Raw genomic sequence first — 19,073 nt, forward strand, 5'->3', positions numbered from 1 at the left:
TATGGATTGAAACAATCCAGACGGAGTTGGTATAACAGTCTAAGTGAATATTACTTGGGGTGGGATATATGAACAATGGACTATGCCCATGCGTGTTTTAAGGAAACAAATTCCGGGTTTGCAATTTGTGATAATTTATGTCAATGACATGAATTTGACTGATACTCTTGAAGAGATCAAGGAAACTGCAAAACATCTAAAATCAGAGTTTGAGATGAATGACTTTGGGAGACCAAATATTATTTTGTCGACCTGAAGTCGTGCAAAGTGCAGATGGAATTTGTCGTGCAGATAATAACGAAGAGGTAGTAGGGCCAGAAGACTCATATCTAAATACAATAGGCGCATTATTGTACTTGGCTAAATGCCATAGATTGCGGACATCTCATCCGATGTGTATTTGTTAGCGTGACATACCTCTGCGCCAACACGCTCTCTCTGTAAATGGCATAAAAGACAATTTTCCGCTACTTTAAATGAATGACGGAAAAATGGCTTATTCTATCTCTAGATATCATAGAATGGATCAACTGCCTATGATCCTCAGAATGATGTTTGACTTATTAGATATGCTGACACGAGTTATGTAAACCTACACAAGGCTTATTCCCAACTAGTTATGTCTTTACTATAGGGAATACGATAATCTTGGAGGTATTTGAAACAACCTCTTTAAATCATGTTGAGAATTTAGTTCTTTAAGAAGCATGATCAAAGTATTAGTTTTACCTAGTTTGTAGTTTTCAGGGGTAGTCAATATCAGGGGAAGTATCCTAAAGCATACTCTTGACTATTGTGTACTCTTTTGTTCTTCATCCAGGGTTATTTTGTCCCACTGGGTTTTGTTACCTTGCAAGGTTTTAATGAGACACATATGTAATTAATTGGTCACCATGCATACTCATATTACATCTTGAAGATACCTTTATTTGAAATATATACATTTGCTTATATTTTCCCTTCGACCATGGGTTTGTCCCACTGGGTTTACCGGGCAAGGTTTTGGTGTAGTAACTATTATGCATCCATCTCCCAATGACTTACATCTTATGATCCAGACTAAGCCGTTTTTGACTGTCACCGCTACGTGTGCGTTGTACTCTTTACTCCTTCGACCATGATTGTTTTTGTCCCATATGGTTTTTATTACCTGGCAAGATTTTGACGAGACAACACTAGAGCACATATTAGAATAAGCTAATAACAGAGAATACCCAATGGGAGTGTTGTAAATAGTTATTAGTTAGTGGACATTCTTATAATTAGCCGGCTAGGGTTGTTATTGTAATTTACATCATGACATCATCTCTATATAAGAGAGAGTTCTCAACTCAATGAAAGACATACATAGTCCATCATCTCTTGGTTGTTTCTCTCCTTTCTTAATCTCATTCATTTTCGTTTTACAACACAAGTACATTTCATATACAAGATTGATCAGGAAAAATCAGGATAAATACATGTATACCATCACCTTCCAACAGTGAAAAAAATCCTGTCGAAGGGAAGCTCATGAATCAAATAGAAGGAGGTTAATCAACGAAGCCAAATCTGCTAGCACAGATGCTGGTGATCATGTGACCTTGCTATTCTCTTGACTGGATTTTCATCTCTTCTCAAGCAGTAGTCTATGCTTGAAGGCACTAATGGAGGTTGTGACTTGCCATAAGAGTTCCAACACAAAGCGTGCTGAAATCTCTGGTACCCTGCTGAGGGCTTGAGCTGAATATCAATAAGGTCCACATCTGTGCATGGCACGTCGCTGCTGCAAGCGAGATGAACAGGCTGCACTGAATAAGTCCCAATTATTTGGTCATATTTCACACCCGAAATTGCTACTGCTCCTGTTTGGTTCTTGCAGGACTTCTTGTCACAGTAGTACTGGTCTATCATAACAGGAACCTTCACGTCCGAAACTTGGATATTGGAAAACGATACATTCTTCACAGACCCAATGCCTCCCTGCAAAAGGGTTTAATCAGAAAAGAGGGCAGGTGTTTAAGGTGCTTGTATATATTTGTCAATTTGGTGATTAGTACCTGCCAAGTTTTGATCCTGACTCCTGATAGAGTGTTCTGAAATGAAACGTCATTGACAATTATGTTTGAGACACAAGCAACACTTCTATCTTTTCCAAGTCCTCCTAGACTGTGGAACGAGAAAAAGTTTTGTACGTGCAGAATTAGAACCAGAAATCAGATGAAATTTACACTAAGAATTAGGAAGACCGTGATCGTTTAGAAATTTAGTGTTCTCTATGTGAATGACAGTAAACATACCTTATGCCATGGCCAGGGCCACAATTGATATGATGAACATGAACATTGGAGCAGCCAGTTTGTATGGATACACAGTCATCTCCTGTAAAAAAGAGAAACAACTTTAGAGTTTAATAATCTGCAATTTTGGATTCTAAGAGTCGCAATGTTAAATTTGGCAAGTTGTATTTGTTTTCTCTTTGCTTTCTTTTTAGAAGTTATGGTTCAGTGCTAGTTACTGTCTAAGAGTATCAGATTTCTTTTTCTGTACAAGTGCAAGTGCGCGACACAATATATAGCTAGGCCTTCACTGTAGTTTAACTAGCACCGACTCCTTTAAAGGTGAAAGTTACTGCATGATCGATTCTTACCACAACCAATAGTAGAATGATGGATTTCGACGTTTTGGGTGTTCTGCAAGTGAATTCCATCAGTATTTGGGCTATTCTCTGGTGAAGATATGGTAATGTTGTTAACTTTGATCCCTCCAGAGCTGTCAAATTTCAAATGGCACTGAGGGCTGTTGATGATTCTAATATCTCGTACTATGACATCATAGCTTGAATAGAATCTCAAAGCCTGCATTTCAGTTTGTACAAAGGAGCAAGTTTTCATCAAATAATCATGTCATGAAGGTACAAATAATATTTTTTGAAGCAAGTAAAAGTAAAGAAGATTTACTGTGGGTTTGAAATTTGGGATATGCTTATTGGACTTCTTCTGCAAGTAACAGACTGAAGATGAAGAGGAACTACAACTACTCCACCAGTCAAAGCCCTGGCCATCGACAACTCCGGTGCCCTGGATGGTGAAGTTATGAACCCATTTGAAGTTTATCCACTGAAAAAGACTGGACTTTGACCATGAACCAACTTTTGGAGGAGCCATTAGAGTTCCATCTATCTGTTTGGTGCTAAATAACATTACTAATCAGATTTTTTTCAAGTTAATTAGGCCACAAAGTTAAAGAGATGATGAGAAAACAATTTCATTAACCTGAAGAACAAGGTTAGGCATACAAGGGCCTTGAAGAGTTATTGGCTTGATGAGGAACTTGAATCCTGAAGGGATTTCCACACTAGCCCCATTCACTTTGCAGGCAGCTTTCCATGCTGCTGTGAGCGCCTGATTGGCATGCATTGATGTCAAGACATTTATAAGGTATTCTACCAGAAACTACACAAAGAAGAATGCAATTAGCACATAGAAATGTTCATTCTTTTACCTTAGAATCGTCGGAGACACCATCACCCTTGGCTCCAAAAGACAAGACAGAAAAGGAACCATCCTGAGGAACTGGAGTTGGAGCAGGACAAGGCAAATGTGAACCATGAGTGCCATTACCACCTTTTTGATGTTTATGAGGTTTGGTCTTCTTGGTTTGGTGCTTTCTGGCCTCAACTGAAGTTATGGAAAATGTGACGAGAACAATCACGCAAAATAGTAGTAGAGTGGATGAAGTTATGCTTCTCTTCATCTGCATTTTGAGATTTATGTGCATCTTCTTAGAGCAGAGAGCGCACTGTTTCTGTTTTCGAGTTTCAGGAAGCTAGTAGTACTCAGCTGCTTGAAGCAGGATGGAGATTAAGGCAGTTATAAACAGTTTATATAGGGGTCACTGGCCTTGCTTGGATTCTAATTAATTAATACTGGTTAAATACCCTTCAATATTTCTAGTAGTACTTTCTAGACTGCTAGCTTTTTGTTATGCCTCTAAATCCATTCAAGTCTAACTGATCAAGGCACTCCTTGGCCGGCTGCCTGGAATATACACACTGTACTACACTAGCAACAAGGTGCTCACTTTTTATACAATATGATGAAATTTGTACTAATAATTATCTCTATGTGAGCTCTGAATCACACTGAACCCTCCCAGGATTATTTATACAATGATCTTGAACTTGTTAGCTCTCTCTTTGAATGACTAATTATATATTCTCAATGTAACACCAGAGCTAATCAAGATAGATCGATCCTTTGAACTATTAGTCTTTATGCTAGCTGCATTTAACATTGCTGTCATCATTTCCCATTTACAAATTACAACCTGACTGTTTGCTTCTTAACCGATATATAAGAATCATATCACTTACATCTGTGTATAGTTAACCATTCCTTTAAACCTCTGTCGACTCAGCTAGCTAGCTGCACATAAATCATAGGTTGATAGGTATGAGCTGGTCTACTCTCTAGTCTCCATCTAAAACTAATTCTTAGAAACTGAAAGACAACCATTAAGTGGAAGCTGGTAGAGAAACAAAAACTTTTTTGTGGATAGATAGGAATTTGGATAACGTATGTAAGCCTTAGTGATCTGGTATTATTGTTTAATTATAAGTAAGTGCTGCAATCTAAAGGGTAAATGATCTGGATTCCTACATCAATTCATATACAACTGGAATTGTCTTGTATGCAAAAGAAGTCAATTTTAATTTTGGTTTAACTGATTAAAGACATTCTTATTGAGGAACAACATTGGCATTTCAAGTCAGGGTTCTTCTTAGGGTGCATGGCACTATGACCTAACTTGTATATAGAATCAGGGTCATTCCCAAAGTGCATACTTCACTTTTCTAGTAGAATTTTGAAGTTTCAGATTAAGAATCGAAGGATAGTAGTTGGTGGTCCTACGTTTTAAGGTCAAGCAGACAAATGAGAGTTGGTGATTTGAGCACCGACCAATTTCTGCTGCGAGTGCCATACATATAATAGTCACGAAGTTAGAAACTTAACCTATAGCAGCAGAAGAATAATGCTGCACAGGGATGGCAAAAAGGTTGAAGAAGAAGACTACTGCAGTAAAGAAAGTGGTGAATCTTCCTTTTCTTTTTGTTTGGGGCATGAACAAAAAGGAGCGGCAGGTATTTTAGTTACAAGTTGGAGTAGCCATTACAATAATACTCCTGGCTCGGTGGTGCCCTTATTTTAGTGTAGCCGGCCGGCCAGTTGCTCCTTTTTTCTGGTGAAAAGAGAGAGGAGGTTATGGTGGTTCACACGTTGAGGCAAAGCTAGGTTAAGCTAGTGAGTTTGGAAAGGGGGGAAAAAGGAAGCAGAAAATGATTCGGGTTTTCTAGTCTTTGTTTGTCTGTGTCTTCTTTGTTCTCGCACGCCGGGGGGCCACGAGTGGGTCACTGGTCGGTGCCATTATGCAGCTGCATCATCTTCACAACTCGATCAAGTTCTCTGCCTTTCTACGTGAAGGTGTTAGTTATGAGTGTATGGGCGCTAATTTTATGCTGCAGAGATGGCATGTACTTTCAACGTGACAAAGAACTCTATAGGCAACATAAAAATTAGCAGAACAGTGTGCATAAGTTTGTAAACTAAAGAAGGTGTCATCCTTCAGATAAGATGTTGGAGTGAATTAAAATAATGTTTTCTAACCATGAAAAATTAGTCTGAGAATATACGATTTCATAACTTTTATATAAAATTGATCGTTCTTGTATATAGAGAGAATGCACAAAGTTTCCATACTTTAGAGTTAGTAATAGATGTTATTTTGCTCGTTGGACACTTTTGTTTTCGAGTTGGACAGAATTGTGCTCATTTATTTAACTTATTTTTCTTGTAGAATACATTTAGGATGCATAACCATAATAATGAATTTGGAAATATGCAACTTCATAACATTTATATAAAATTAATCATTCTCATGTTGGAGGAGAATGCATCAAGTTCTCGTATTTTTAGACTAGCAATGAAAGTTATTTTACACCTCGGGACACTTTTTCGAGTTAAGTAAAATTTAATCTTTTAATAAACATACTTCGGTAGTAATTTCATAAATAAGTTTGGAATCTTTGTTCAATTTCTCTAATCTTTGGTAAGTGACATGTATGGAAATAGAGGTGGATACTCTAAAAATGTAGCTGATTTAGTAAATTATGCTATTGCATGTCAAGCTGTAGTTTTCATGTTATTTTTCTTCATCTATATGTTGGTGTCCATATGTGCGCAACTCCATTTGCATCTACTTGCTAGTACCTATATCATCACTCTCTAGGAATTCGGAACCAGCATGCATGCAAAATCATAGTGCATGTATGATTGATGATCAGTCCAATGAATCATGTATCATATATTCATATACGTAGTTCATTAACATCAAGTTGTGTGAATGTGTGTGATCTAGTAGTTATTAACTTATCTCACTAATTTTACTTTTTTAAGACGTGGGTGCCATTATTATGCAGCTACATCATCTTCACCTCTACTTCTGCCTTGTGTGTGAAGTAGTTGATTATGAACGTATGGGTACTAATTTTATGCTGTAGATATTCATGTATACTTTCAACAGACAAACAGCTCTATATGAAATTTAGCAGAAATGCACAATTGTAAACTTAGGTGTTTCTTTTGGATTAGGAGATTCACATACTAATATGAAGCCATGAACAGGGTTTCTTTTGGATAAAATCTTCAAAGTTTTTTTTTTGGTCATAATAGAAAATTCTATTAAAAGATCACAAGAATCATATTAAGTACAAGAAGCACATAGAGACTCTAGAACAAGAGGCACATGAAGGCCCAGAATAAGAGACACATAGGCCCAGCAAAAAGCACACAGGCCCAACATACAAAATAAGTCTACATTGAGTCTAACCCAGATACAAACAAAACCCAAGTAAAAATTAAAAACTCTAGACTCCAAACAAACATCCACAGTGAGATCTGCCACCACAATATCCCACCGCCAAAATCGATCCAATTCATGAACGATAACAGCCACGGTAGAACCACATCGCACCACCTCCTCCGCCGGATGGAACACACACGCACGCAGGACTCACAAGTAACCATAAAGACAGTGATTGTCAAAGCAATATGGACAACCTCTTTATATTGGACAAGAATTCGCCAACGGGCGAAAGCTTGCTTAGTGGTGGAGAGGAGAGTGGATTTGGAACTCGCAGTAGATGCAACCCTCCAATGGTGGAGCAAGTTTGGTTTGTGGAGAAGAAGGAGACACGGGATGGAGAGGGGGTAGGAGTGGAGATGAACATAGATCATTACATCTCTGTAAATCTCATGAAGGGAAGGAGATGTAGTTGGTAGATGGTGAAATGGGCAGATCTGGTCGATCCATGAGGTTGGGTGGAGGTGGGAATGGAGGTGAAGGTGACCGGGGAAGGGTGGTGAGTGGGTAGGGTGGGAATGGGGATGGACTCTCAAACCGGCAGATCTAGAGAAGATTTCTAGAGAGAAGGAGGAGCCTCTCTCTCTCTCTCTAGAAACATTCTCCAGTCTTTAAAAACAATAGTTACTAGTGTTGGTTGGGAACAATTCTTGGCAGGCTATATAGACTTATACGACCTTAACTTTGTTGGGGACTTTTCTACGATACATACGTATAGTATACATCAAGCCATAAATCGTCTGATCATCTTAAATTTTGAATTATTAAACGATCAGACGGTTCACGACTTGATGTATGTCATACAAATATATATAATATGTATAACAGCCAAACCCTTTTGTTGAGCCTCTGACTCTCTGAGATAATAACTCTACGACATGTCGTATAACCCTCCAAATACGGCGGGAGTCGCCGCATGGACCTCTTAAAAGGTCCTTGTTACTTATTAGAACCTCTCCTTTTATGAAGATACGTGGTTGAGCTTCAACAAAATACAATTTGAAACATAAAGAGATCAAGAATGTTAGCGGGTGGCTACTAAGTTCCCCATAAGGCCTCCAGCAATCTCATAATATCTTGCATCCGAAAACCCTACATCTAAAGCGAGCTTCTCCAACTCATCCCCTGCATTCACAGATTTGTGAATTTGAGTACCTTTATATACTCGTCTACTGATCAAACCAGGCCCAAATGCCTAGAACAAGGAGAGCTTCAACTAAAAGAAACAATTTCAGATGCAGATGCCTAAAATTCTGGTAAAAGCATGATGCTAGAAGAAAACCAAGAAACTCACCCGTCAAAAATTCCCTAATTGATCTCTTTAGGTATTTGTAGTCGTCTACAAGGCCAAAACGAGAAGCCCCAGGGACAACAACAATGACAATCACCATTTCCTAGAGATTAGAAACATTCAGCATGTCTAATTAAATTGACAATTATATGTATGATAAAACTTTTTACTAGTACTAAAATGCAAAGGATTATTAAGAGTACGTACCTGAAGTGAGGGCTGTGACTGTGAGGAAGTTACTGGGTAGGCACTCTTGTTAAAATCAAGGATGGACAATCTTGACCCCGTAAAGCCAAAGTCGATTTAGACATATATAGGAAGCCTTTCTAGTGAAGACCTTTAAGTTGAGAACTTGGTGAGAATTTTTCAGCTTATCCCACCTTTCGATCTTATATCTACATCTTGACCGTTCAGTTTATAGGTATTTATGAGTATATCATTTTTTTAAATTTTCAGCTATATTGAAAATTGTTAAGACATTCATAAGTGTGATTTATCAATTATAAACTTGAACAGTTCATATTTGACAGATTTGGTTCGTCCATTACTTTGATCTAGTTTGTTATCTTAACGAACACCAATTTGAGTGAAAATTTGTAGAAATGATCTACTCATATAAACCTAAAAACTGAACGGATAAGATGTCAAAATGTGATCGAAAATTGGGTATTTTAAACCATAAACCAAAAGTCTTCACCAAGTCCTCAACTTAAGGGTCCTCAGTAGAAGGGCTCCCGACATATATATACACTGTAAACAACATAAAACTTCAATTCCATTGGAGTGAGAAAGGAAGAGAACAAAACCTGCTTTCAAAACTCTACAGATTTCCTTCATTGCCTTATGTTTGTCTACTACATTTCGCAGCCCGTAACCCATAGTTATAGCATCAAAATGACCATTACTAAATGGCAAATCAAGTGCATCACCTACGACCCACCTTAACATGCAATTGCAAAACAGTTTTAGTAATCCGCTTTGCTATGATTTAGGATATGGATTACTTGTATGTATATGTTCAGAATCCTGAAGCAGATTCCAAACTATTGTACTTGCTAAGTTGCATTTACCAGTAGTGCTTACTCAATGTTCATGTAGCAGGCTTTGGACTTCAACTTTTGCCGGGAAGACGCAACTGATAACTGATCTTTCGCATAATCCAAACCAATCACCTGGCAGTAAAAATGAAGCTTTAACTTCAAAATCAAACAGAGTTCCATCTTTAGCAATTTGATCTCAGGTAACATAATTATACAGCACAGAACAAACCTTGCCTTCGACCTCAACTTTCTCAGACAATAGAAACGTTACATCTCCACTTCCACAGCACAGATCCAATACACTATCACCCATTTTTGCACTATAAAACCCAAAATTCAAGGAAAAAAAATAACTCAGCAGGTAAAAGAATCAGATATAAAATTGAACAAAAAGAGATAAAGTTTGTAACTTTACCCACTCCATGAAACAGACATTCTTTTCCATATTCTGTGCTGACCCAAGCTCAACAAATCAGTTAACTGAAAACATAAAGAAATACATTTTCGATCAGTAACGTTGATGTTTACAAACAACAACCCAAGGAAGAGAAGCGCGCAGAACCGTACATTGTCGTAGAAAGGAGCAACGCGGTTAAAGAGAGCCTGTCGTTCGCTGGAGGATCGGAGCGGAGTGCGTCTGAACCGGAAATTGGGTAGAGATGAACCGGTGGAGAATGGAAGGAGCAAAGCCATTGCGCGCTGGTGAGGTCGAAGCTGACTCTGCAACTGTTTAGAGAGGTCAAGTGGTCTTGGTTGTAGATGAAAACTGATTTCTTTTTGGATCTCTTTTTAGAGAGGTCCACTGTTTTCATTCTTGTCCTCTCTTTGGGAAAGGACTTGACTTGGTCCTCCTTTCCTCTTCAGGAAACTATAGCAGAAGCAGAAGCAGAAGTTAAGCAGAAAATGATTCGGGGTTTCTAGTCTTTGTTTGTCTGTGTCTTGTTGTTCTCGCACGCCGGGGGTCCACGAGTGGGTCGTCACTGGTTGGTGCCATTATACAGCTGCATCATCTTCACAACTCGATCAAGTTCTCTGCCTTTCTGCATGAAGTTGTTAGTTATGAATGAAAATGTATGGGCGCTAATTTTATGCTGCAGAGATGTCATGTAATTTCAACATGACAAACAACTCTATATGCTTAAGCAACTTTAACAGAACAGTATGCACAATTTGTAAAAGTTGTTATAAGATAAGATGTTGGAGTGAATTAAAATAGCGGTTTCCAACCATGAGAATCAATTTAGAATTATGTGATTTCATAATTTTTATATAAAATTGATCATTTTCACGTTGGAAGAGAAGGCATCAAATTCTCTTGCTTTCCACCGGAGACACTTGGTGGATCTGTGGATGGGTCTAGGCTCATGGTTGAGTCGGAGTTTAGCAAGTCTTGTTTGGTTTTTTTTTTTTTTTTTTATTTTTTGGAAATTTGGGTTTTGTATTTGGGCCTCTGACTTTGGATTTGTGTTGTAGATTTTAATTTATTATTTTATTTTACCTTTCAAAAACTCTTCCGAAAAAAAGAAAAAAAAATTGACAATTTGCAATATGGGCCCCCCCATTTCTCACCGGTCAAACAAATAAGAAACCTCCGATCGTTTTCCTAACTCGTTCATTCTTACACGGTGACGCTTTACTTTGACTAATTGACCTTCGCCGTTAATAACCCAACCCATCATCATCAATGGCATTGCCCTTATCAACCCAAACACCTCCCCCCACTTTCTCAGTTCTCATCATCACGACCTGGTCGTCTTATCTCACAATCTCTTCATCATCATCATCATCCTTGGTTATGCTGGTAATTAATCATATCCAGTAACCCCAAACAGCTCGAGATTGAACCAAAAGCTTTCAAAGTCTGTGTGCAACGTACTCCAAAATGTTTAATTTCTCCCCTGTTCTCCTCCTTTCTCTGTTTCTGCTACTTAACTCCGCTCTCGCCGATCCTCGAGCCACCGAAGCGGCTCTGATATGCACAAACGACACGGCTCTGACCTCACAAAGACAGTCCTTCATAGCCAACTTCTTGGCAGCTCTCGACACGCTGACGCCCCTCATTTCCCGCCAAAAATACGCTGCCGTCGTCAACGGCACCGGAAACACCACCGTCTACGCTTTCGGAGAGTGCATGAGAGATCTTTCTAAAACAGACTGCGACCTCTGCTTTGCTCAGTGCAAGACGCAGATTCTGAGGTGCCTTCCGTTTCAAAAGGCCACTCTTGGGGGTAGGCTTTTCTTTGACGGCTGTTATCTCCGGTACGACGACTTCGATTTCTTTAATCAGAGCTTGAGCACCGAAGACAAGAGTGTCTGTGGGGTTAACAGCTTTGTTGGGAACCAAACAGTGTTTAAAGCTAATGCATTGGAATTGGTGAAGAATTTGAGCGTGGAAGCTACTAGGAATGATGGGTTCTTTGTTGGGTCTGTGAATAAGGGGAATGTGACGGTTTATGGGTTGGCTCAGTGTTGGGAATCGGTGAATGGATCTGCTTGTGAGAAGTGTTTGAGTGACACAGTCATTAGAATAGGGTCGTGTCCTCCGAAAGAAGAAGGGAGGGTCTTGAATGCTGGCTGTTACTTGAGGTATTCGACCCAGAAGTTTTATAACAACAATACCGAGACCAGTGATGGAAATGGAGGTTAGTTGGTTAGTTCGCCCTAATTTGATCTTGATAGTGTTAGGTTTTGTTTTGTGGATGATAATTTCGTTGTGTAATAATGTTGGTTAGGACACAATCACTTGGGTATGATTTTGGCTGTAACATCTGCTGCATTTGCTCTTATGCTGGCTATTTCCGCCTTTGCTTTCTTGACAAGGAAGAAATTGGTGAAGAAGAGGAAAGGTACAAGGTCTTGACTTCAAATTCTTATATCTTGCCTCTCAATTCTCATTGTCTAGAGTTGAATCTCAGTTTCTTTCTTTCTATTTATTTCAGAAAAGAAGCAACTAGGTGCTCTGTTGTCCATAGTGAACAAGTCCCAACTCAATTATTCATATGAAGTACTTGAAAATGCCACCAATTACTTCCATGATTCTAACAAGCTGGGACAAGGAGGATCTGGTTCAGTTTACAAAGTAACTTTACATTTCAGCTATTCCTTTCTTACTCTAATATGATTCAGTATATGGAAATTGATTAGGTGAATCATCCTATTGTCAATACAGGGAGTTTTGCCAGATGGAAAGGTTGTTGCCATAAAGAGGTTGTTCTTCAATACAAGACAATGGGTGGATCATTTCTTCAATGAAGTCAATTTGATCAGTGGAATCCATCACAAAAATCTTGTAAAGCTATTGGGATGCAGCATTACAGGCCCTGAAAGCCTTCTTGTTTATGAGTATGTTCCAAATCAAAGCCTTCATGATTATTTTAGTGGTAATAATCTCTTCTTTGTCATGTTTTGTTTAAGAAATATATATGCTGGTTACATCATCAGTCCATTTTCTTATTGTTGCTATCAATGTCTTCTTGATTTTTAGTGAAAAATAATCTTGAGCCACTAAGGTGGGAACTGAGGTCTAAGATCATATTGGGGACAGCTGAGGGCTTGGCATATCTACATGAAGAATCCAAAGTGAGAATCATTCATAGGGATATAAAGTTGAGCAACATCCTGCTCGATGAGAACTTCATGCCAAAGATTGCAGATTTTGGACTTGCTAGATTATTTCCTGAAGATAAAACCCACATTAGTACTGCCATTGCAGGCACATTGTAAGTTCAAACAACTGCTTCTGTTTTGTCTTCCTGATTCATAGATGTCTTTAATGTTTCTCAAGGTAGATAAATGATATATTTGCTTCTTTAGAGGTTATATGGCTCCTGAATATGTCACTCGTGGCAAGTTGACGGAGAAGGCAGACGTTTACAGTTTTGGAGTTCTTGTCATTGAAATCATATCTGGGAAGAGGATCAATAGCTTTGCATCAAATTCTGTTTCTATCCTACAGGCGGTAAGTGATATTATCATTATGCTTCATTACAAATTTCTCATCTACTTACAGTTTAGCATATCTTAAACTTCTTGTTTACATTTTCATATCATAAAGGTTTGGGTCCTGTATGGATCAGATCAGCTATGTAATGCAGTTGATCCAGTTCTAGAGGGTAACTTCATAAATAATGAAGCATCTCAATTGCTCCAAGTTGGACTACTTTGTGTACAAGCCTCTGCAGAGCTACGACCATCAATGCCATTAGTAGTGAAAATGCTCACCAATCAAAATCTTGAAATTCCTCGGCCAACACAGCCACCATTTCTCAATTCTGGTAGTGCAGAATACAGCAAACGTATTCCTTCTGGGACTTCCAATTCGCAGCCTGAGTCTCACACACATTCTTCAAGGAACAGTATGACACAAAGCTGGATTGAGCCTAGATGAGCTACCGTACAAGAGATTCAGTCTCCACCAACATTTAAAGAAGAGATGTTCAAGTAATGCACTTGCTGAAACAACGCCATCGAACCATTGATATGAGATGATGATTGATTCAACTCTGCAGCTTCCAGAGTCTGCAGAATTCTGGATTACAAATCAAATTTTGTACACTTTATAGTTTATATGTTGTCACAACATCGATAGAGCAGAAAGAAATGCCTACATCATGTATACTGTATTATGTAAATATGTTTTACTACATCTCAGTGTGACAGTTCTTGTAGGATAAGTACTTGTGTCTTAATCAAAATCAGCAAGTAAATCAATTAGGCCAATGAGCAAAGGGTTTGACTTTGTTGACAGATACATACATAATAGCATTCAGCAAAAGCAATTACTCCTTTTCTTATTGCAAATTGCAAAGATGTGAAAGAACTTTCAAGTTGACTAATAGTTGATTATAAACGGTGGATATTCAACATCATCAAACGGCGGTGAAATTTTCTGCATAAACAAGCATTCCTAAAGTCAAGGACTCAACATGAACACAGATGCATAAAGAAAGATGAACGTTCCAAATTTCCAATACCAAATGGCCTATCAAATGAAGGAGGAGCCATCATTGAGGAACTCGACTGTGCCTATATATATACATATATAATTTGTACTATAATTTCCTCAGTTGGATATTGTTTGGAAATGTCCAAAGTACTAAACTTATTCCTAGGTGACAGCCTTTTCTTCTCACCTAATTCCTAGTGAAGATCGGTCCGCTGGCTAAGCTATACCAGCAACTAGTATTGAAATATTGATGCGTACTAGTCACTGTAAAACTGTTCTAGGATCAGGTAGAGCTTTCAACTATCACAGATATCAAATTTCCAAGTCAAAAACGCACCCAGTTTGCCGTATATATGATGTTTGATTTCTGGTCACCGCGTTGTTTCCACTTTCTTTCTTGTCTCATCAGGTACTAGTTTAGTCTTGCTTTGAAGTTGAACAAAGAGGAGACTAATCATAATCATCAGTACTAGTATTCGTTTTTAATTGACTTTGCTAAACAATGTCCCTTCCAATTTTCAATAGCTGCTGCTTGCTTTTCTCTCTGTGTTTCTATATCTATTAGCAGCTGGCTTCATTTCATAACATCTACAGCAGATAACTGCAGAAGATAGCGTAAAGCTGCTTCACCTAGCTCACTCAGCAGAAGTCTGATCAGCTCGATCACATAGTTTCAGTAAATCCAATGCAAAAACAATACTACAAAAGGTAAGTGTTTTATACTTTCATATCTACCTTTGAGTTTCTTTTATATGATATGAATTTTTATTTTTCTCATTCCATCATCAAGTTTATAGTTATCGATAATAAATGATGTTCTGGGATTGAATAGTCTCTTACATAAATGCAAGTAGTTTATATATGAAGCCTGTGTAATATACCATTCATCAACTCGAAACTTCTCAACAGAATTCAGGTTAATTAGTCTGTTTTTCTCTAAAACTTGGTGGTTCATTAGTAGAGAGGCTAGCTGCAGCGAGTGATCGTCTTCAACCTATATGTGGTTACAGAGCTATCTTAGTGGTGGTTCTTAGCCAAGTAGAAGCTGCCTTGTTCTATTTCTATGCCATACTTTGTTACCCTGCATCCTAGATGCTTAACATTTAGTCCTTGACCATTAGATATTGGTGGCAATGGCATAACCTCATGGTTTGGTATTGATTATTGAATGCAGGGGTCTCGTATTGTTGGATATTTATGGGGGGCTTGGATCATTTTAGAATTATATTCTAAATAACTGCACATCTTGTGGGTATTCAATTTCACATTCGTTTAGTCGACATGTTGTAAATGTAAAGTTGTACACGAAAATGACTAAGCTTTCTAAATTTCTCAAATTCTCAATACGATTCTTTCATGAATTTTCTTTGATTTCCTAAAACGAAAAATCGATCACAATATCGAAGCATATTTTTTCATGATAAATTGCACTTTTTCCATACAAACAATCTCAAACTTCTATCAGGAAATCATTTCTCTTGGAACTAATTATGACCCACCTGTACATGTAGATGTTTCTTAATACTCCCCTTCCAATCTCATAGGACTTTTCTTCTAAGTTTTCTGTGATATAGTGTGAACTATGAAGTATGAATTCATATCAAAATTTGGGTCTGTAAAATGTGCAAACTACATAGCCAATTAGTCCAAGCACCATTTTTGACTTTGGAATTGGTTTATCCAGGACAGTCCGCCAACCACCTGATCTAACTTTAAAGCCGGTGCCTACATATGAATGCTAACAATTCTTCTCCTTCCCATTTTGGAGAAAAACTCTATGCTTCCATATCCAAATTGGATTGGAAGTTAGGATCAAAGAATGTCCAAGTGAATCCAAAAGTGAAGGTTTAGCTTCATACTTGTATACTCAACTGTCTGAGTTGCTTTGCTTGTTCAATTACTCTGCCTACCCAATAATGTCATCCACCTGTCCCCATAAACGATTTAGTTCAAGCATCACTAAAATTGTCTTATTCCTTGTCAATCAGCCACATCATATAAATTGGAGATAGCTGACAGCTTAACCAAAGTCTCCATTCATCAGCAAAAATGATGAACTCCTTCAAGTTATTCATTTCTCTCATCAATATCCTGCTACTGCTAGAAGTAGCTCTGGCAGATCCAAGAACACAGACAATCCAAGTAACGTGTGCCAACCAACTTGAGCATAACGCTAGCATCTTCGTTCCAAATTTCATAGCTACAATGGCAAACATCAGTGAGCAAATGGCAGCTTCTGGGTTCGGAGTTGCAGTCACTGGTTCAGGTCCTGACATTAGCTATGGCCTGGCTCAATGCTATGGAGATCTTTCTCTACAAGACTGTGTGCTGTGTTACGCTCAGGCGCGCACAGTGCTACCAAAATGCTACCCTTACAATGGGGGTCGGATTTTCCTTGATGGGTGCTTCATGAGGTCCCAGAATTACAGCTTTTATGAGGACTTTAGAGAGCCAAACGACACGGCTGTGTGTGGGAACACGACCAGAAAGAGTTCGTTGTTTGAGGCTTCGGCTAGGCAGGCTGTGTTGAATATTGTTCAGTCTGCGCCGAGCAACAGAGGGTATGCAAGGGCTCAGGTGGGTGTTAGTGGGAGTGTGAATGAAACAGTTTATGTTCTGAGTGATTGTTGGAGGAGTTTGAATGAGAGTTCTTGCAGACAATGTTTGGAAAATGCTTCTGACACAATATTGGGTTGCTTGCCTTGGTCTGAGGGAAGGGCATTGAATACTGGCTGCTTCATGAGGTACTCTGATACAGATTTTCTCAACAAGGAATTGGGAAGTGGAAGTTCTAGAGGTAAATGAGTTACTATACTTGTTTTTCTTCTACATCAATTGTAGTGATGAGTTTGGTTGATCATGAATTGTATATATGAATTTTGCAGGTACCATAATTGTGATAGTGGTTTCAGTTGTCAGTTCCCTGGTTGTTTTGGTAGTCGGAGGAGCTATTGGATTTTATATCTGGAAACGCAGATACATACAAAAGAAAAGAAGAGGTAAGTAGCTTGTTCTCCAACAATTGGATATGAACAAGGTTTCCTTAACCTCATGCCCATACCCTCATGAGTAACTGGTAGTATTTCTGCAAGGTTGTCATAAATGTGCTTATACTTGGTTTCGTTCTTAGGTTCAAATGATGCAGAAAAGATGGCAAAAACCCTCAATGACAGTAGCTTAAACTTTAAGTACTCTACAATTGAAAAGGCCACAGAATCTTTTGCAATAGACAACAAGCTTGGACAGGGAGGTTTCGGAACAGTTTATAAGGTCAGCTTTGCTCCATATGCCTCTCTTGCACCAGAACAGTACATGTTATTGTGATTGCAGAAACTAATTGGCTAACTTCATCTTTGCAGGGAGTTTTGCCTGATGGGAGAGAGATTGCAGTGAAGAGGCTTTTCTTTAACAATAGGCATAGAGCAGCAGATTTCTATAATGAAATCAACATTATTAGCAGCGTGGAACACAAAAATTTGGTTAGATTGTTGGGTTGCAGTTGCTCGGGACCTGAAAGCCTTCTAGTCTATGAATACCTAGCCAATAAGAGCCTTGACTGCTTCATTTTCGGTATTTTACTTCACTTTCATGTTTAAGCATGAGATTTCACTTATCTCTGTTGTAAATGTTGGATTTTTACTCAACTTCTTTATTTTTAACAGATGAACAAAGAGGCAAAACATTAAACTGGGAGAAGAGATATGAGATTATTACTGGAACAGCAGAAGGGCTAGTCTACCTTCATGACAACTCTAAAACAAGGATCATTCACAGAGACATAAAAGCCAGCAACATCCTTTTGGATTCACGGCTTCGTGCTAAGATTGCAGATTTTGGGTTAGCTAGGTCTTTCGAGGAAGACAAGAGTCACATTAGCACCGCTATTGCAGGAACCTTGTAAGTATGCTAACACATTTGGGATGTTACAGTGAAGGTTTCAAGTATAGTATTAATCATATCTTTTATTGACACTCAGGGGATACATGGCTCCGGAGTACCTAGCTCATGGCCAGTTGACAGAAAAGGCAGATGTCTACAGTTTTGGAGTACTGATGATGGAAATTATAACTGGGAGGCAGAATAACAGAAGCAAATCTGCAGAGTACTTAGACAGCCTAGTTATAATTGTAAGGGTTTACAAATTATTCCTTACTAAGTTTATTCTGTAGTTTCATCCTCTTACTTTGTTGCTGTGTAATTTGGTTAAGCAGACATGGAGGCACTTTCAAGCAGGGACTGTGGAGGAACTATATGACCCAAATTTGATGTTGCAGAATGACAACAATGACAATGTTAAGGATGAAATATTGAGAGTGGTACAAATAGGACTGTTATGCACCCAAGAGATCCCTACATTACGACCAACAATGTCAAAGGCCTTACAGATGCTAACAAAGAAAGAGGAGAACCTTCCTGCACCCAGCAATCCACCTTTCATGGATGAGAAGACCATGGAACTGAATGACACATACGACGACCCATGTAACCCCTTAAATGCAGATGGTTCTGGCTCAGTTGCTAGTGTTTCACATAGTTCTTTCTATCCCAGGTAATGACAACAATTGGTGAAATGTTTACACACAAACACCATTAGAGCTGTGCTTACACCTTGCAAGCATTTCACTCGGCTACTTCCTGGCATTTGAAGAGATGTAAATTTGAACTGAAGCCATATTTTTGCTGCACTTTGAAGAAAGTGCAAATGGCATTCGAGGATTTGTATATATTTTGAGAATAGTGGAGCTCAGATTTCAAATGTATCATAATCTCTCCATTTTATTTTTCTCATTTCTTTGAACTAACACTGAACATTAATCATGGTCTTAAAGATTGGTACAATGAGAACAAGTAAAGTGACAAGAGATGTTTGAAGCCTAAGAACTTTCTTATTTATAAA

The 19,073-nt window shown here is 38.4% G+C and overlaps 4 protein-coding genes across 4 annotated transcripts; 2 read left to right on the plus strand and 2 right to left on the minus strand.

Moving 5' to 3' along the window:
- Window positions 1-1,554: 1,554 nt before the first annotated feature.
- LOC101304194 (polygalacturonase At1g48100-like) lies at window positions 1,555-3,741 on the minus strand. The gene is made up of 7 exons (XM_004300880.1): window positions 3,484-3,741; window positions 3,255-3,383; window positions 2,940-3,161; window positions 2,630-2,837; window positions 2,280-2,361; window positions 2,040-2,148; window positions 1,555-1,962 (listed from the first exon to the last, which is right to left on the minus strand). Exons 1-7 carry the CDS (start codon window positions 3,739-3,741, stop codon window positions 1,555-1,557), a joined length of 1,416 nt encoding a protein of 471 aa, XP_004300928.1.
- Window positions 3,742-7,924: 4,183 nt separating this feature from the next.
- LOC101294364 (2-phytyl-1,4-beta-naphthoquinone methyltransferase, chloroplastic-like) lies at window positions 7,925-10,096 on the minus strand. Its single transcript, XM_004298952.1, has 8 exons — window positions 9,799-10,096; window positions 9,647-9,711; window positions 9,461-9,551; window positions 9,275-9,363; window positions 9,002-9,131; window positions 8,399-8,479; window positions 8,195-8,294; window positions 7,925-8,025 (listed from the first exon to the last, which is right to left on the minus strand). Exons 1-8 carry the CDS (start codon window positions 9,922-9,924, stop codon window positions 7,925-7,927), a joined length of 783 nt encoding a protein of 260 aa, XP_004299000.1. The 5' UTR covers window positions 9,925-10,096.
- A 1,017-nt stretch (window positions 10,097-11,113) lies between these two features.
- Window positions 11,114-13,948, plus strand: LOC101304483 (cysteine-rich receptor-like protein kinase 3-like). Its single transcript, XM_004300881.1, has 7 exons — window positions 11,114-11,873; window positions 11,964-12,077; window positions 12,171-12,310; window positions 12,401-12,611; window positions 12,716-12,950; window positions 13,045-13,189; window positions 13,286-13,948. The coding sequence occupies exons 1-7, from the start codon at window positions 11,114-11,116 to the stop codon at window positions 13,616-13,618; spliced, it is 1,938 nt and encodes a 645-aa protein (XP_004300929.1). The 3' UTR covers window positions 13,619-13,948.
- Window positions 13,949-14,621: 673 nt separating this feature from the next.
- On the plus strand, window positions 14,622-18,935 carry LOC101294658 (cysteine-rich receptor-like protein kinase 2-like). The gene is made up of 8 exons (XM_004298953.1): window positions 14,622-14,884; window positions 16,165-16,973; window positions 17,062-17,175; window positions 17,307-17,446; window positions 17,536-17,746; window positions 17,839-18,073; window positions 18,153-18,303; window positions 18,388-18,935. The coding sequence occupies exons 2-8, from the start codon at window positions 16,226-16,228 to the stop codon at window positions 18,727-18,729; spliced, it is 1,941 nt and encodes a 646-aa protein (XP_004299001.1). The 5' UTR covers window positions 14,622-14,884; window positions 16,165-16,225; the 3' UTR covers window positions 18,730-18,935.
- The last annotated feature ends 138 nt before the right edge of the window (window positions 18,936-19,073 follow it).

The sequence above is a fragment of the Fragaria vesca genome, linkage group LG5 (genome assembly GCF_000184155.1).
Source record: "Fragaria vesca subsp. vesca linkage group LG5, FraVesHawaii_1.0, whole genome shotgun sequence".
Classification (NCBI taxonomy): Eukaryota; Viridiplantae; Streptophyta; class Magnoliopsida; order Rosales; family Rosaceae; genus Fragaria; species Fragaria vesca.

Bases quoted from the DNA above. Each gene is read 5' to 3' on its own strand.
- LOC101304194 (XM_004300880.1), bottom strand. From the start codon at position 3,741: ATGCAGATGAAGAGAAGCATAACTTCATCCACTCTACTACTATTTTGC. The intron at 3,384-3,483 runs GTAAAAGAATGA...CATGCCAATCAG, and splicing joins GTGTCTCCGACGATTCTAAG to GCGCTCACAGCAGCATGGAA. The intron at 2,149-2,279 runs GTATGTTTACTG...CTCGTTCCACAG, and splicing joins GGCCCTGGCCATGGCATAAG to TCTAGGAGGACTTGGAAAAG.
- LOC101294364 (XM_004298952.1), bottom strand. From the start codon at position 9,924: ATGGCTTTGCTCCTTCCATTCTCCACCGGTTCATCTCTACCCAATTTC. The intron at 9,364-9,460 runs GTTTGTTCTGTG...TTTTACTGCCAG, and splicing joins AAGTTGAGGTCGAAGGCAAG to GTGATTGGTTTGGATTATGC. The intron at 8,480-9,001 runs GCAGGTTTTGTT...GACTTTGGCTTT, and splicing joins AAATCTGTAGAGTTTTGAAA to ACGGGGTCAAGATTGTCCAT.
- LOC101304483 (XM_004300881.1), top strand. From the start codon at position 11,114: ATGTTTAATTTCTCCCCTGTTCTCCTCCTTTCTCTGTTTCTGCTACTT. The intron at 11,874-11,963 runs GTTAGTTGGTTA...AATGTTGGTTAG, and splicing joins GACCAGTGATGGAAATGGAG to GACACAATCACTTGGGTATG. The intron at 13,190-13,285 runs GTAAGTGATATT...CATATCATAAAG, and splicing joins CTGTTTCTATCCTACAGGCG to GTTTGGGTCCTGTATGGATC.
- LOC101294658 (XM_004298953.1), top strand. From the start codon at position 16,226: ATGATGAACTCCTTCAAGTTATTCATTTCTCTCATCAATATCCTGCTA. The intron at 16,974-17,061 runs GTAAATGAGTTA...TGAATTTTGCAG, and splicing joins GGGAAGTGGAAGTTCTAGAG to GTACCATAATTGTGATAGTG. The intron at 17,447-17,535 runs GTCAGCTTTGCT...TCATCTTTGCAG, and splicing joins GTTTCGGAACAGTTTATAAG to GGAGTTTTGCCTGATGGGAG.